The sequence below is a fragment of the Homarus americanus genome, unplaced genomic scaffold (assembly GCF_018991925.1).
Source record: "Homarus americanus isolate GMGI-L3 unplaced genomic scaffold, GMGI_Hamer_2.0 scaffold26351, whole genome shotgun sequence".
Lineage (NCBI taxonomy): Eukaryota > Metazoa > Arthropoda > Malacostraca > Decapoda > Nephropidae > Homarus > Homarus americanus.
The window spans coordinates 7,876,282-7,890,126 of record NW_024724368.1 but is presented as its reverse complement, the minus strand read 5'-3'; the positions used below and the strand labels follow the sequence as shown (position 1 = coordinate 7,890,126).

The window sequence follows — 13,845 nt, the reverse complement described above, 5'->3', positions numbered from 1 at the left end:
AATGTTAAACACCGATGTGATGAGATGTGTCACAATAGAAACTATTAACAGACACAAAGAGAGTATTAATTCAAGTGAATGTTATGCTTTACTGATGGTTCTGTGCAGACAAACACAGGTAGAACAGGCTGTGCAATTGTAATATATAAAGGAAAAGAGATGATAGTGTCAAACAAGCAAAGGCTGAACAACTGGGCCAGCACAGAACAAACTGAACTAACTGGAATCTAATTAGCTACAAACTACCTTAAAGAAAATGGAGGTGGGGTGATATTCTGTGACTCAAAGTGCTTTGAAATCAATGAACAGCCCGTCAGGTTCTAAGCCTAAAGTTGTGTGTGATATTAAAAGAAATGTGATAACTGCCAATGAGAACAACTCTCGTATCGAATTTGTGTGGATTCCGTCCCATGTTGGAATTAGGTACCATGACCATGCTGATAGACTGGCCAATGAGGCATGTAAGAAAGAAAATGTTGACCGTGACCTTGGCCTGTCCAATGCTGTACTTAAAAACATTCAAGTCAGAATCATGAACCCTGATCTAGAAGAACTGAGAAATGCAGAGACCTGGCAGTTGTAGCACTAGTAAATATGACAAATTTTGTGACAAGAGGTACCGGTATGGCCAGCATAAGGACAGAACCAGACAATGTGATGTAGTCGTGGCCACAATTAGGCTAGGAAACAGACACATCTGGCAAGTTAGTAACGCTGTACCCATACCGGAACACTCAGCATGTAAACTTTGTGATAAACCTTTAAAGCATACACTTGAACACTATATTATTGAATGTGACACTGTCAAAGACTTCAGGCCACCTGGCTTATTGTATCATGAACTTTGTAATTACTACATTGAACCGGGGGGGTGCTTGAGGACATTCTTGCTGTTTATCCCAAATTTGCTAGCCCACACTGATTATAACAGTCTTCAATTAGAATATGACGTCCAATGTATATGAACCACTGTCTTGCAAGGCAGCGAACAGTGACACCACCCACATGACTCTCAGTCTCTGACCTATATATACTGCTAATGAATATGATGCATTTCTTTGTGTACGAACCACTGTCCTGCATGGCAGTGAACAGTGACATCACCCACATGACTCTGACCTATATATACTGCTAATGAATATGATCATTTCTTTGTGTACGAACCTCTGTCCTGCATGGGAGTGAACAGTGACATTACCCACATGACTCTGACCTATATATACTGTTAATGAATATGATGTATTTCTTTGTGTACGAACCTCTGTCCTGCGTGGCAGTGAGAAGTGATACCACCCTCAGTGTCAAGACCTGACTGAATTACTCAGAATAGGCAAACTGTTAAACTAAAAACTCCCTCACCTCCTACCATTACTTCTATCCTAGTACCCCCCCCCCTTTCTCCTGACCCTCCATCACCTGTCTTGGTTCCCCTCACCTTCTCCTGACCCTCCATCACCTGTCTTGGTTCCACTCACCTTCTCCTGACCCTCCATCTCCTGCCTTGGCTCCCGTCAACTTCCCCTGACCCTCCATCACCTGTCTTGGCTCCCCTCAACTTCCCCTGACCCTCCATCACCTGTCTTGGCTCCCCTCAACTTCCCCTGACCCTCCATCACCTGTTTTGGCTCCCCTCACCTCCTGACCCTCCAACACTTTCTCCTAGCTTCCTTCCGACCCCTCCACCTCCTGCCAAGGCTCTCATGACCCATCTACAGTGTGCCCTCCGCCTACTGGCCAGATCTGGTATCCTGACCTTCCCCTGGCACCCGCCGTTCTTGTTGGCCTGGCCGAGCTGACCGTGCAGACCTGGTATTGACGGGTTTTTCAGTTTAGCGGAGTCATTAATCAGGCAGTGAAGGGAAGCTATGCATTAAGTCATAGCCACAGTGTTCCCCTGGACGCCGGCCAAAATATATCTCCTGTCCCTCGAAACCTTCACAATTTCTGGGAAATGATGAAAGTTCTTATTAGTACGCATAAGAAGTTAGGTGGGGGTTAAGACTGAATAAGAACAAGGTCCCGAGGAAGCTGGTACTCAGAAGTCATATTTCGCTATATAATGTACAGCCGCGTATTATTATGGTCAACTTCTCTCAGCAGTAGTCAGTCGAGCACATAATGAAAACATATTAAGGTACACTCGCGCGCGCTCACACAGACACCATTACATAAGGAGGGCCGCGCAGCTAAGGGTACAAACAAGGAAGGCTCTAATAAAGGTTGTGGTGGACCAGACACAGTTTAATAACACATGGCCAATAATATCGACGCACTTATTTTTTTTTCTTATATGACACAGTTTAATAACACATGGCCAATAATCGACGCAGCACAAAAAAAAATACACGGAAAAATACAACTAAACAAGTCAGGTCACGTGGCAGGACTGACAATATGTTAATACTGACCCTGGATGTATAAGGTAAACACAGTTCACCAGATATAGACTGTTACCGCAAGCAGCAAACACATAACAAATAATATGTTAGGCTGTAAGTCATGTCATGTTTATTGGGTGTGCCTGCCCGTATGCAGTATGTAGTGTTGAGATGGTTGAAGATGAGAGGCCCAGAAGGAGGTTGGAGCGTGTGAAGGGAGTTTGTTTATGTATAATTATAATCACCTGACTCAGCCATAGCTGACCAGCCCGGGGGGCCAGGCTATAGGGTGGGCATTTCAGTATAGCTACCCATATTTTAGAGTCAACACCTACCCTGGCTTCTCTCTAGACCAGGGGTTCTTAACCTGGGGTCCATGGATGAGCTTCAGGGGGTCCGAGGTCAGATAAAAATTTAACATTTATATTCACTATACTTTGTGTATGTCATACACTGTATGAGGCAATGTATTTTCAATAAAATAAAGTATATTCAATGCATGCAAGGTTGTGCTTATGTGTATTTTTCTAGGGAGGGGGTCCATAGCTTTCACCAGATTCTCAAAGGGGTCCGTGACTCAAAAAAGGTTAAGAACCACTGCTCTAGACTTTCAACACGTAAGTTTAACTAGTACTTATTGTGTACACAGGTAGACTGTGTCCATTGCATCATTTATCAGTGTGACAATATAGAAATATGACAAATTGAGTACTCATTGTAAGTGTTAAGATTAGACTAATTACATAGCCATGATTGTTATGTAAATATATATTGGATTCAACATTTATGTAGGAGTGCCTATGTATGACTTATTTGAAAAACTAAATGAATTGTATTCAACAGGTTTGACCGAATTATAATGTTGAGTACTACGTGAAGAGTCTAAATATCCTTAACCGCCTGACTGGCGGTTACAGTCAAACGTGATGTCTACTGTGTAGCAGTGCTAGCTTGAACCAAGGCGCGGGCAGCAGAGTAACCAAGGTCAACTCAACTCAACCTACTGGAGGGATGCGCGTGAGTGTGCGCGTGTTCCCAGTGCCACGGATTACAGTGCAACGCCAGTGGATTTATAGTGACGATAATATTTGAACCTTTTGTTATTGAAGAAAATAATGTTGTCAGAGTGAGCTCAGCCACTCTTAGTGTAGCTTGGCTCACCAACACGCGTCACTCGAGGGACGAGTGTGTGGGTGTGGATGTGTGTGTATCCAGAGGCGAGAAGTGCAGCGCAACGTCCGTATACTTCTCGCATCGATAATAGTTAAACCTGGTTAGTCCAGAAAATAGTCTTGTCTGGATGATCTTCATCACTCCCAGTGTAGTGCATATGAGAATGAAAACACATGTAATTATTGTTGTCTGACGTAAGTGCAGAACACAATTAGCTGAAGTGATATTGCTTTGTAAATAACCCAAATATCAATGTAAAGTCTGTAATGATATCAGGTGCGAGTGTAAGACGAGGCACACGAACGTGCCTTGATTTAAGAGTGGTGGAAACGAACGCAATTCAAATTACCTGAATAAGCAAGATGTTGGAGATTGGGTATATTGATGACATGGAAGGAGAGTCAGACCTAGATAGAAGCAAACATTTTGACCTAATGACAATGGATCCGCCCGCCGAGGTACAATCAGAGAGTGGTGAAACAGGATATGAGCTTGCAATACCAGGAAATCCACGGGAAGGTCACAGTAGGGAATTGTATTATCAACAAGCAGTGGCCAGAGCTGAGGCAGCGTCGGATGAAGTAAACCGAGCCTTGCGAGAGCTTAAGGCAGGGTGGATGAAAACGATGCACACTGGAATGGTGGCGGGTCAAGAGACATCAGCACTAACACGAAGAAGTGACAGCTCACAGCCTTCGACAGAGAACTCCAGCAATTATGAGAAGCCAATAGTACAGGAAGCCCAGCAACAGGCATCAGTCAATGTCGAGAAAATGTCATCGTCTTTACCGCCAATGCTTGCAAACAAAGCGCCTCAAGTCACAATTATGCATCCACAGGGAGAATCAGAGAAGGGTGAAGAAATAAGAGAGTTAGTGGCTACGATGCGCATGCCGCAAGCCACCCTTCCCAAGTTTAAAGGACAAGGTCGGGCGGAGTTTTGGACCTTTATGCATGCCTTCCGTCGATACATGACAAATGCGGCCGTGCCAGAGAAGTACAAGTACCAACTGCTCATGGATGCTTGTGAAGGAGAAGAGTTACATCAAGCAATCATGGGATGCGACTATCTAGAGCCAGACCGAGCCTACAACAAGGCAATCAAGATCCTGAGGCAAGGTTTGGAGATAAGTATGCATATGCGGACCAGCTGGTGAAAAGGCTCATAGACGTTCGCTCAGTGGGGGCGTTAGACGACGAAGGGCTGCGAAAACTGGCATCTCAGCTATGGGGTGCAGTAAGCCATCTGGAGAATCTGAACTTGATGTCTGAACTTGAATCAAGGCAGACCTTCAGAACGCTGGTGATTAAGCTTCCCCCCAAATTGAGGGAATGCTGTGTGAATGATGTACGGAATTATCAGAAGTCGACAGGACGCAGAACGGGGCTGGTGAAGTGGTTAGCGCTATATTTGGAGGAGAAAGCGGTGACGATGGATGACATGGCTCTGCTATCAAGCGAGGACAGTCAAGAAGGAAGTAAGAAAAGACCAGAAGGATCATCGTCAAGCAAACGTGCCGTGGGCCTAGTGACTATCAGTGAAGTGAAAGGCAATGGAGGAGAAACAAGCTCTGGAAAAGGCTCGTGCCCAGTGTGTTCCAGAGCACATGGATTAGCAGGGTGCGACAAATTAAGGAGCATGTCAGTGAGGGAGAGGTTAGAGAGGGTAAAAAGATTATGTTGTTGTTTCTTGTGTCTGAGAGTGGGCCACCTTGTTGCTGAGTGTTGGTCACGCTTCAGGTGTGGCACTGATGGGTGCAAAGAGAAGCATTCTAGACTGTTGCATCAAGAACGAAGGGAGGCACTGACTGCAAGTATGTCAAACACACGCAAGGGTGGCGTAAAGCGAAATTTTCAAGGTCTCGTGAAACAGGAGTCAATGGCAGGCACCTCTGATGGTGGCATGGCCCAGAAAGCCAACGACAGTTCGTACATGGCCGGAAAAATAGGCCATGTCTATGCTACAGGGACAAAGGACGGCCATGAAAACCCATACAGCTGCGAAAGCGACATCTGACTATCGACGAAAAATGCCAAGATTGTACTGCCCATAGTGAGTGTGAAGATTCGGGGAAAGGACTCACACCAACGAAATCACATCAGAACTTTAGCTCTCTTGGACTCAGGCAGCGACAGGTCGCATTGCACCAAAGATCTGGCACAGAAACTAAGGGTGAAAGGGACACCTACCCTGGTAACCATGGGTACACTTGCCCAAGAGATGATACTCGAGTCAGCGGAGGTAGATCTAGAAGTGGTTGGCGCAGGCATGAAACGAGGCAGAACCATACTTATCCCGAAAGTACTCTTTATACAAAATTTCTCCACAACGCTGCACAACTCTGTAGCGAACACAAGTGATATCTCAAGGTGGACCCATCTGCGAGGTGTGGAATTACCAGAATTGCAGAGCAACAGCATAGAAATTCTGATAGGACAAGATGTGCCACAGGCCCTGGTATCCTTGGAGGTCAGAGCATGAAGGGATGGAATGCCATTCGCCATAAAAACGTGACCGGGTTGGACAGTGAATGGACCAGTGGGGCACCAAGATGCACAAGGTGTTTGCATGTCAGGATGCCTGATGACCGAAACTGTCGTGAGTCATGAAACCCGTCTGGAAAGACAAGTTAAGCTTTTTTGGGAGCTGGAAAGTGGGGACACAGGAGCCTTGCAGTCAGCAGCTCATTCACTTGAGGACAAAAGAGTGTTGAGGCTATGGTCAGAGACAGGCTTCAAAACTAATGGTCATTACCAATTTCCCAAACAACAAGGCCGTGACGGAGCGTCGACTAGATGGGCTTCGAAGGAGACTATCCAAGGACGCACGGCTGCGACAAGGATACGTAGAGGAAATAAATAAACTGCTTGATGAAGGATATGCTGAATCAGTGCCTAAGTGCCAGTTGGAGTCAGATACTGGACTGCTCTGATATCTGCCTCATCACCCGGTGTTGAACCCAAATAAGCCAAACAAAGTACGCATAGTTTTTGACTTTTGACTGTGCAGCCAAACACAAAAGGACATCGCTGAACGACCAGGTACTACAAGGTCCAGACTTCAACAACAAAATTACTTGGAGTCCTGTTTAGGTTTTGCCAAGAAACTACAGCCATCATGGCAGATGTGGAGGCTATGTACCATCAAATCCATGTAGCACCAGAACATTGAGATGCGTTAAGATTCCTCTGGTGGGAGAATGGGGACCTGAGTAGAGAGCCAGTAACTTACAGGATGAAGGTGCACATCTTTGGTGGCGTGTGGAGCCCTTCGTGTGCAACTTACACTCTCCGGCGCACATTTCAAGACCACATATCCGAGTTTCCCGACATGGTGGCGCAAGCGGAAGTCAACTTCTAGGTTGACGACCTGCTCATGTCGCTGGACTCATCAAATGAAGCATCAATGATAGCGTGTCAGCTTCGAAGACTGTTGGCGTGTGGAGGATTTCGGTTAACTAAGTGGGCCAGTAATCACAAAGGAGTGTTGGCTACCATACCACCGGAGAGGCAAAATGCACTGAAGGAAATTGATCTGAGGCAAGACAAATTGCCATTGGAGCGAGCCCTGGGGGTTAGGTGGCTCCTGGAAGGTGATCAGCTCGCCATCAAGGTGCAATCAAACTCAAGGCCAGCGACCAGGAGAGGAGTACTAAGCCTGGTCAGTTCTATTTATGACCCACTGGGGTTCGTGGCCCCATTCATCATCAGGGCTTAAATATTATTTCAGTGTGAATGCAGGCGTCGATTAGGGTGAGACGAACCTTTGTGGGCTGTTAATCACACGACCTGGAGCACCTGATAGGAGAACTGGCCAACCTAGGGAAATTAAGTGTACCCAGATGCCTAAAAACAGCATGTGCTAAAGAAATCATCTCAGCACAGTTGCACACCTTCTGCGATGCATCACAGGCTGCTTACGGTGCGGTGACCTATCTGAGAATGGTAGACTCTGGCGGAAGTATCCAGTGCTCTTTCGTGTACGGACGGGCCAAGCTGGCCCCACTCAAGCAACTGATAATACCAAGGCTGGAACTTTATGCAGCTGTCTTGGCAGTGAACGCTGATCAAACGATTCGCCGAGAAATGACCATGACCATACACGAATCTTATTTTTGGACGGATAGCATGCTAGTCTTGCAGTACATCGCCAATTCGAGCAGACGATTTCAAACATTTATAGCCAACAGGATAGCAGTCATACAAGAGCTGTCAAGAAGTGACCAGTGGAGACATGTCGGCACATCGCTGAACCCAGCAGATGATGCAACTAGGGGATTACCTGTCCTGGACCTGGTTGCAGGATTTCGGTGGATACGAGGTCCTGACTTTCTACTCAGTGTTGAAGAACGGTGGCCAAAGGGAAAGGAACTGCCAGCAGTTCTGAACGTCTTACTGGAGGTGAAATGAGAAGTACACCAGAGATCTGTAGTTGCTCTGGCAGTGAGCGAGCAGTCAAAGTGGTCCCTCGCCAAACTGTGGCTCAGGTACTCATCATGGTACTGCTTGGTGAAAGGGGTGGCATGGATTAAAAGGTTCATTTGGTAGCTTGGGTCCAGTACAAGGACCGCAGACCTGCACCTCAAACTGAAGAGGCTAAGCACTGAGGAACTACAGTCGGCTGAGCAGGCAATTATAAGATTGGTGCAGAAAGAGGCTTATGAGAAAGAAATCCAAACTGTCATAAAGGGTGAGCTGCCGAAGGACAATAAGCTATATAAACTGGAACCTTACTTGGACGAGCGAACGTTGCTCAGATCAAAGGGAAGAATTAAAGGAACCCTTCTTGGGCGAAGTGGTGAGGAGCCAATCTTGCTGCCTAGAGACCACCACATCACCAAATCATAGTGCGGGAGATGCACGAAGAGAGAGCCGGACATGCCGGACGAGAACACACGATGGCGTGTGTGAGGCAAAGGTATTGGATTCCCCAGGGCAGACACTTGCTTGATAGAATCATACGACGCTGTGTAGTGTGCCGACGGAACAACTGGAGAAGTCGGCATCAAAGGCAAGCTGACTTACCAATAGATCGTGTCACTCCTGGAAAGGCTCCATTTGCTTACACTGGAACGGACTGTTTTGGTCCATTCATTATCAAGGTAGGGAGGAAACAGGTTAAGCGCTGGGGATGTCTGTTTACATGTCTAACTATTAGGGCTGTTCATCTAGAAGTCTTGGCCTCATTAGACGCAGATGCCTTCCTCAACGCAATAACAAGGTTCTCACGACGCAGAGGTACACCAGAGCGTATTAGGTCGGATAATGGGACAAACATGGTACGGGCAGCCAAAGAGCTCAAACTGGAAGTGAAAAGTTGGGAGCAAGATGACAGACTCAGAGGTGCCTTACTGAAAGCAGATATTGACTGGGTCTTCAATCCACCAGCTGCCCCATACATGGGGGGAGTATGGGAAAGGCAGATTCGCACAGTAAAGAAGGTTCTGCAGGCGATTGTGGGCTCACAAGTTTTAGACGATGAACGTCTGCAAACACTGTTCTGTGAAGTGGAAGCCATAGTTAACGAGAGGCCAATCACCCCGGTTCCAAACACTCCAAATGAACCAAAGGCTCTCACTCCTGCTGATCTTTTGCACTTAAGTCAAAAGGGTAATCTTCCCTTAGGTGGAAGGTCAATAGGCGAATCATACCACAGAAGGTGGAAGCATGTCCAGTACCTTGCAGATCAATTTTGGAAGCGCTGGTTGACGGAGTACCTCCCTCAACTCAGAACTCGACAAGTACATTTCAGACCACGGCGCAACTTTCGCCCTGGTGACCTAATCATTATAGCAGAAGCAAATAGTCCACGCAATAAATGGCACCTTGGTCGAGTGATGGAAGTCAAGGCTGGCGAGGATGGACTTGTTCGACAGGCAGTGGTTAAGACGACGACGTCCACAATGTTGCGACCTATGACAAATTTATGCTTGTTGGAGGGAGCAATGGAAAGGGTTGACGGAGTCGGCCAGGAGAATGAATTGGGTATCCACACATGAAGATGGTGATGTCCGAACGTCAAAGGACCGAGATATCCTAAGGAGCTGATAAGTACCACCAGCCTGAGGGCAGCATGGTCACAAGAACGTGACAAAATTAAAGTTGAATACCATCAGCCTGAGGGCAGCATGGTCACAAGAACGTGACAAAATTAAAGTTGAATACCACCAGCCTGAGGGCAGCATAGTCACAAGAATGTGACAAAATTAAAGTTGAATACCATCAGCCTGAGGGCAGCATGGTCACAAGAACGTGACAAAGCATTAAGTATCAAAGGCCTGACATGGTTTTGAGCGTGAACGCTCAACGGAATGGGTGTTACCGCAAGCAGCAAACACATAAACAAATAATATGTTAGGCTGTAAGTCATGTCATGTTTATTGGGTGTGCCTGCCCGTATACAGTATGTAGAGTGTTGAGATGGTTGAAGATGAGAGGCCCAGAAGGAGGTTGGAGGGTGTGAAGGGAGTTTGTTTATGTATAATTATAATCACCTGACTCAGCCATAGCTGACCAGCCAGGGGGCCAGGCTATAGGGTGGGCATTTCAGTATAGCTACCCATATCTTAGAGTCAACACCTACCCTGGCTTCTCTCTAGACTTTCAACACGTAAGTTTAACTGGTACTTATTGTGTACACAGGTAGACTGTGTCCATTGATCAGTGTGACAATATAGAAATATGGCAAATTGAGTACTCATTGTAAGTGTTAAGATTAGACTAATTACATAGCCATGATTGTTATGTAAATATATATTGGATTAAACATTTATGTAGGAGTGCCTATGTATGACTTATTTGAAATACTAAATGAATTGTATTCAACAGGTTTGACCGAATTATAATGTTCGAGTACTACGTGAAGAGTCTAAATATCCTTAACCACCTGACTGGCGGTTTATATGTCAAGTTCTTCCTCTCACCATTACGTAAGTTCCGACAAAATAAATACCTCGGGCAGTAAACTCAGGCAACTTACACTACACAGTTCTTCGCTCTACCCATTTGGTCCAGTCGATAAGAGACGGCTGAGACAGACAAGCGCTGGACACCCAAAAATAACCCCTCGTAAATAATACACCTCACTATTGATTCCTCAAATTAAATAACTTTCCAACAGCTTCATCAGTTACTGCGGGCAGGTAAACCCCCCACACTTCACTCAGTAATAATAATATAATGTTGAAGGTGTAATAAATGTGGTAATATTACGACAGCGGCGGTACAGTACAAGTCTCTTTGTTTGCGCCTCACTTAAAGGGGGGCAGTATAGTGGTTCAAAGCTGGGACGATAATAAATAAATAAATAAATATATATATATATATATATACATATATACATATATATATATATATATATATATATATATATATATATATATATATATATATATATATATATATATATATATATATATATATATATATATATATATATGTGTGTGTGTGTGTTCTCAAATATCAGTGTCTTGGTAACGATGAACTCCTGAACTTACCCCTTAATTAATTAAATTACAACTTCATTAAGTAAAAATTGTCTTCATTACAATATAGTTTACATTCCGGCCAAGAAGTGGTTAATTAGGGCGGCGTCAGCTGTCCACCCCCCCCCCCCCCCCCCCCCCTTTTTTAATGCATGGTGAATATTTATTTATTTATTTATTTATTTATTTATTTATTTATTTATTTTGTTTAAGTTCGGTTAGGCAAAGTTATACAGTATGGGGACAGGTAAGGTTACGGTTAGTTAAGGTAAGAGAAAACAAGTTAATATTGTCAAATGATTTGTCCACAAAATATGGAATAAAATATATAAATATTTCACACATTGGGAAAAATCTGGTACACTTGAATGGCTTTTAAGGAAAGACTTAGGCATAATTATGGGTGCCCTTGTTCGACACCACAATCTGTCGCTCTCAAATATGGACAGGGCACGGGAGGAGGGGGGGAGGAGAGGCTCACATCAATAACACCTCCAAAATACAGCAGACGACGACCCCTTTTCCTCCATTTCATATCGGGTTCACCACTCCCCTATCGCCGCCAGGGTACGAAAAATACGAGTTTCCACCACTCTGAAAATTTATCCCGGGGGCATTATTGTTCCTTGTTTCCGGGGAGCTTCTTTCACAGCACGCGGTCAACCCTCGGTGCCTGCAACCACGCGGGAGGCGGGGGTTGTGGTACTGAGGGCCACAGGAGAGGCTGGTGCTGGAGACGTAACAAAAGTACAGTACCAACGATGACCAATGACCAGAGGAGAGAATCTGTGTGTGTGTGTGTGTGTGTGTGTGTGTGTGTGTGTACTACCTGGTGATATCGACGGGCGGGGATGTTTATCGAGTTGGTAAGAGTGATAACGTGGGTGGGAGGGAGGGACAGGACACAGCCCCTGCTCATACCATCAACCAACTCTTCCCGTTCACGACCTACAATTCAACACACTTGTTCGACCTCTTCCTCCACCTAGTAAGACACTTAAGCCTCTAAGCCTTAGCCTTACGTGATGAACCAATAGTGAATTTACGTTTCTTACGTGTCTCAGTTACCTGAGCACAGACGTCAATACCCATCTAACATTAAATACAAGTATACCTACACGAAAAAAATTAAAATGTGTTTTTGTATATCTCTCTCTCTCTCTCTCTCTCTCTCTCTCTCTCTCTCTCTCTCTCTCTCTCTCTCTCTCAACACACAGCGGGGCAGCATAGGACGGGGTAACATCTCCGGCAGGTACACACTTTTGTGGAGACCCGCTCAAAAATAATTCATAATTTGGTACACATTCTTAACATACTTGGCCTCAACACCGGGAGGAAGAGCCCTCACAGCTCCAACTCCTACTCTCCTCCTCCCCTCCTATCCTCACTTCCCGCACCACTTAACAACACCCACTCCTCCTCCCGCACCACCCAGCAGAGGAGCGTCTGCCAGTGAGTGCACACAGTCATGGTGGTGGCCGCTAGTCCAGCCCACACCCACCATTTCTCCATTATGCTGTCGAATAAGTCATCAACCACCACTCACACCGGAGGATATTTCTTCCTTGTTAAAAACTTTGTACCTTATAGAAGAATTCTGTCGCATCGTGAATCAAAAGAACCACTGAAAGAACCTCATCTCATTTTCATAGCCAGGTACGGTGACTCATAAAAGATAGTGTTATTAAAAAAAGGTCGCACTCCAACAGAGGATTCGTTAGTGTCCTATTGCTTCGGCTACTTCATATAAGCCGGCATCTGGCGTCTTGGATTCCCTTAAGCTCCAGATATTGGAAGTGAGGCAAGAAACTATTATCAACACTAAGAATGTCTTGATAAGTCTCCACACGAACTACTGTACCAGAAGCAGCAGCCCAGAAGTTATGTTACAGCCTGGATGAGATGTCGACTGTCTTTCTCTCTCCTTCGGTCGGCTTTGCTCTGCCTCAGGGGAACGAGAGCTTCTGCCCCAATGCCGACAACAGCTGCAGATATTGACTATGAGGCTACAGTCACTGAATGCCGCATAGATCTGCGGCTCAACTAATTCAACACAGATAGGATAGCAACTTATGTATTAGGATATATAATATTAAGGTAATAAAATGGCGGCGAAGGTGTGGCTATTGGGGGAGGCTGGAGGCCACTTAAAAAATATATATATTCCCCAGACCCCCACCAACAGCTACTCCTTTACCACCACCACTCATAAGGAACACCACTATTTTTCGTAGAGCAACATGCGCCTCTTGTGACAAGCGACCAAGCATCAACATGTACATATAAGCTGGGGGGTAATCTTCCCACCACACCTGCAGGCCGAGGAAGGTGCCAGGCATGAGCGACCCAGGAAGAGACAGTCGTTTCTACACAAAGCAATATACTGTAAAAACGGATTTTCCCAAAAATCTGACACCGGTTTGGTGTATTTTAAGTGACATGGTGATGGAACACCAGATGAGAAAAAAGACTGAGGTCTGTGTAAAGGCGCATTTCTCGGACATCTAGATATCGTAGACTGCCACCGTAAGTAGCACATGAGGGTGTGTCTAGTTTCAGCAGTAAGCCCAACACCGCCAGCCGTACCCGCGCCAGCAACACACACACACACACACACACACACACACACACACACACACACAACAACAAGCTAGCGTAAAACTAAATATACTATGCACTATCAGATGCCCGCAAAATTTTGTAAAATAAAATAAACTTATAGAAAATAAATAGCCCTCTGAATATACTGTACAGAAAATTTCTTTATCTTCAGTAATATATCAAAAACATCTTACACCACAATGTACGGG

General features: G+C 45.3%; 1 protein-coding gene across 1 annotated transcript; it reads left to right on the top strand.

Annotated features, from left to right (window-relative positions):
- The first annotated feature begins 8,449 nt into the window (after positions 1 to 8,449).
- Positions 8,450 to 9,550, top strand: LOC121864289. Its single transcript, XM_042363376.1, has one exon. It carries the CDS (start codon positions 8,450 to 8,452, stop codon positions 9,548 to 9,550), a length of 1,101 nt encoding a protein of 366 aa, XP_042219310.1.
- Positions 9,551 to 13,845: the final 4,295 nt, after the last annotated feature.

What these genes read in the sequence shown, in the direction of transcription:
- LOC121864289 (XM_042363376.1), top strand. Translation starts at nt 8,450, where the DNA reads ATGGCGTGTGTGAGGCAAAGGTATTGGATTCCCCAGGGCAGACACTTG.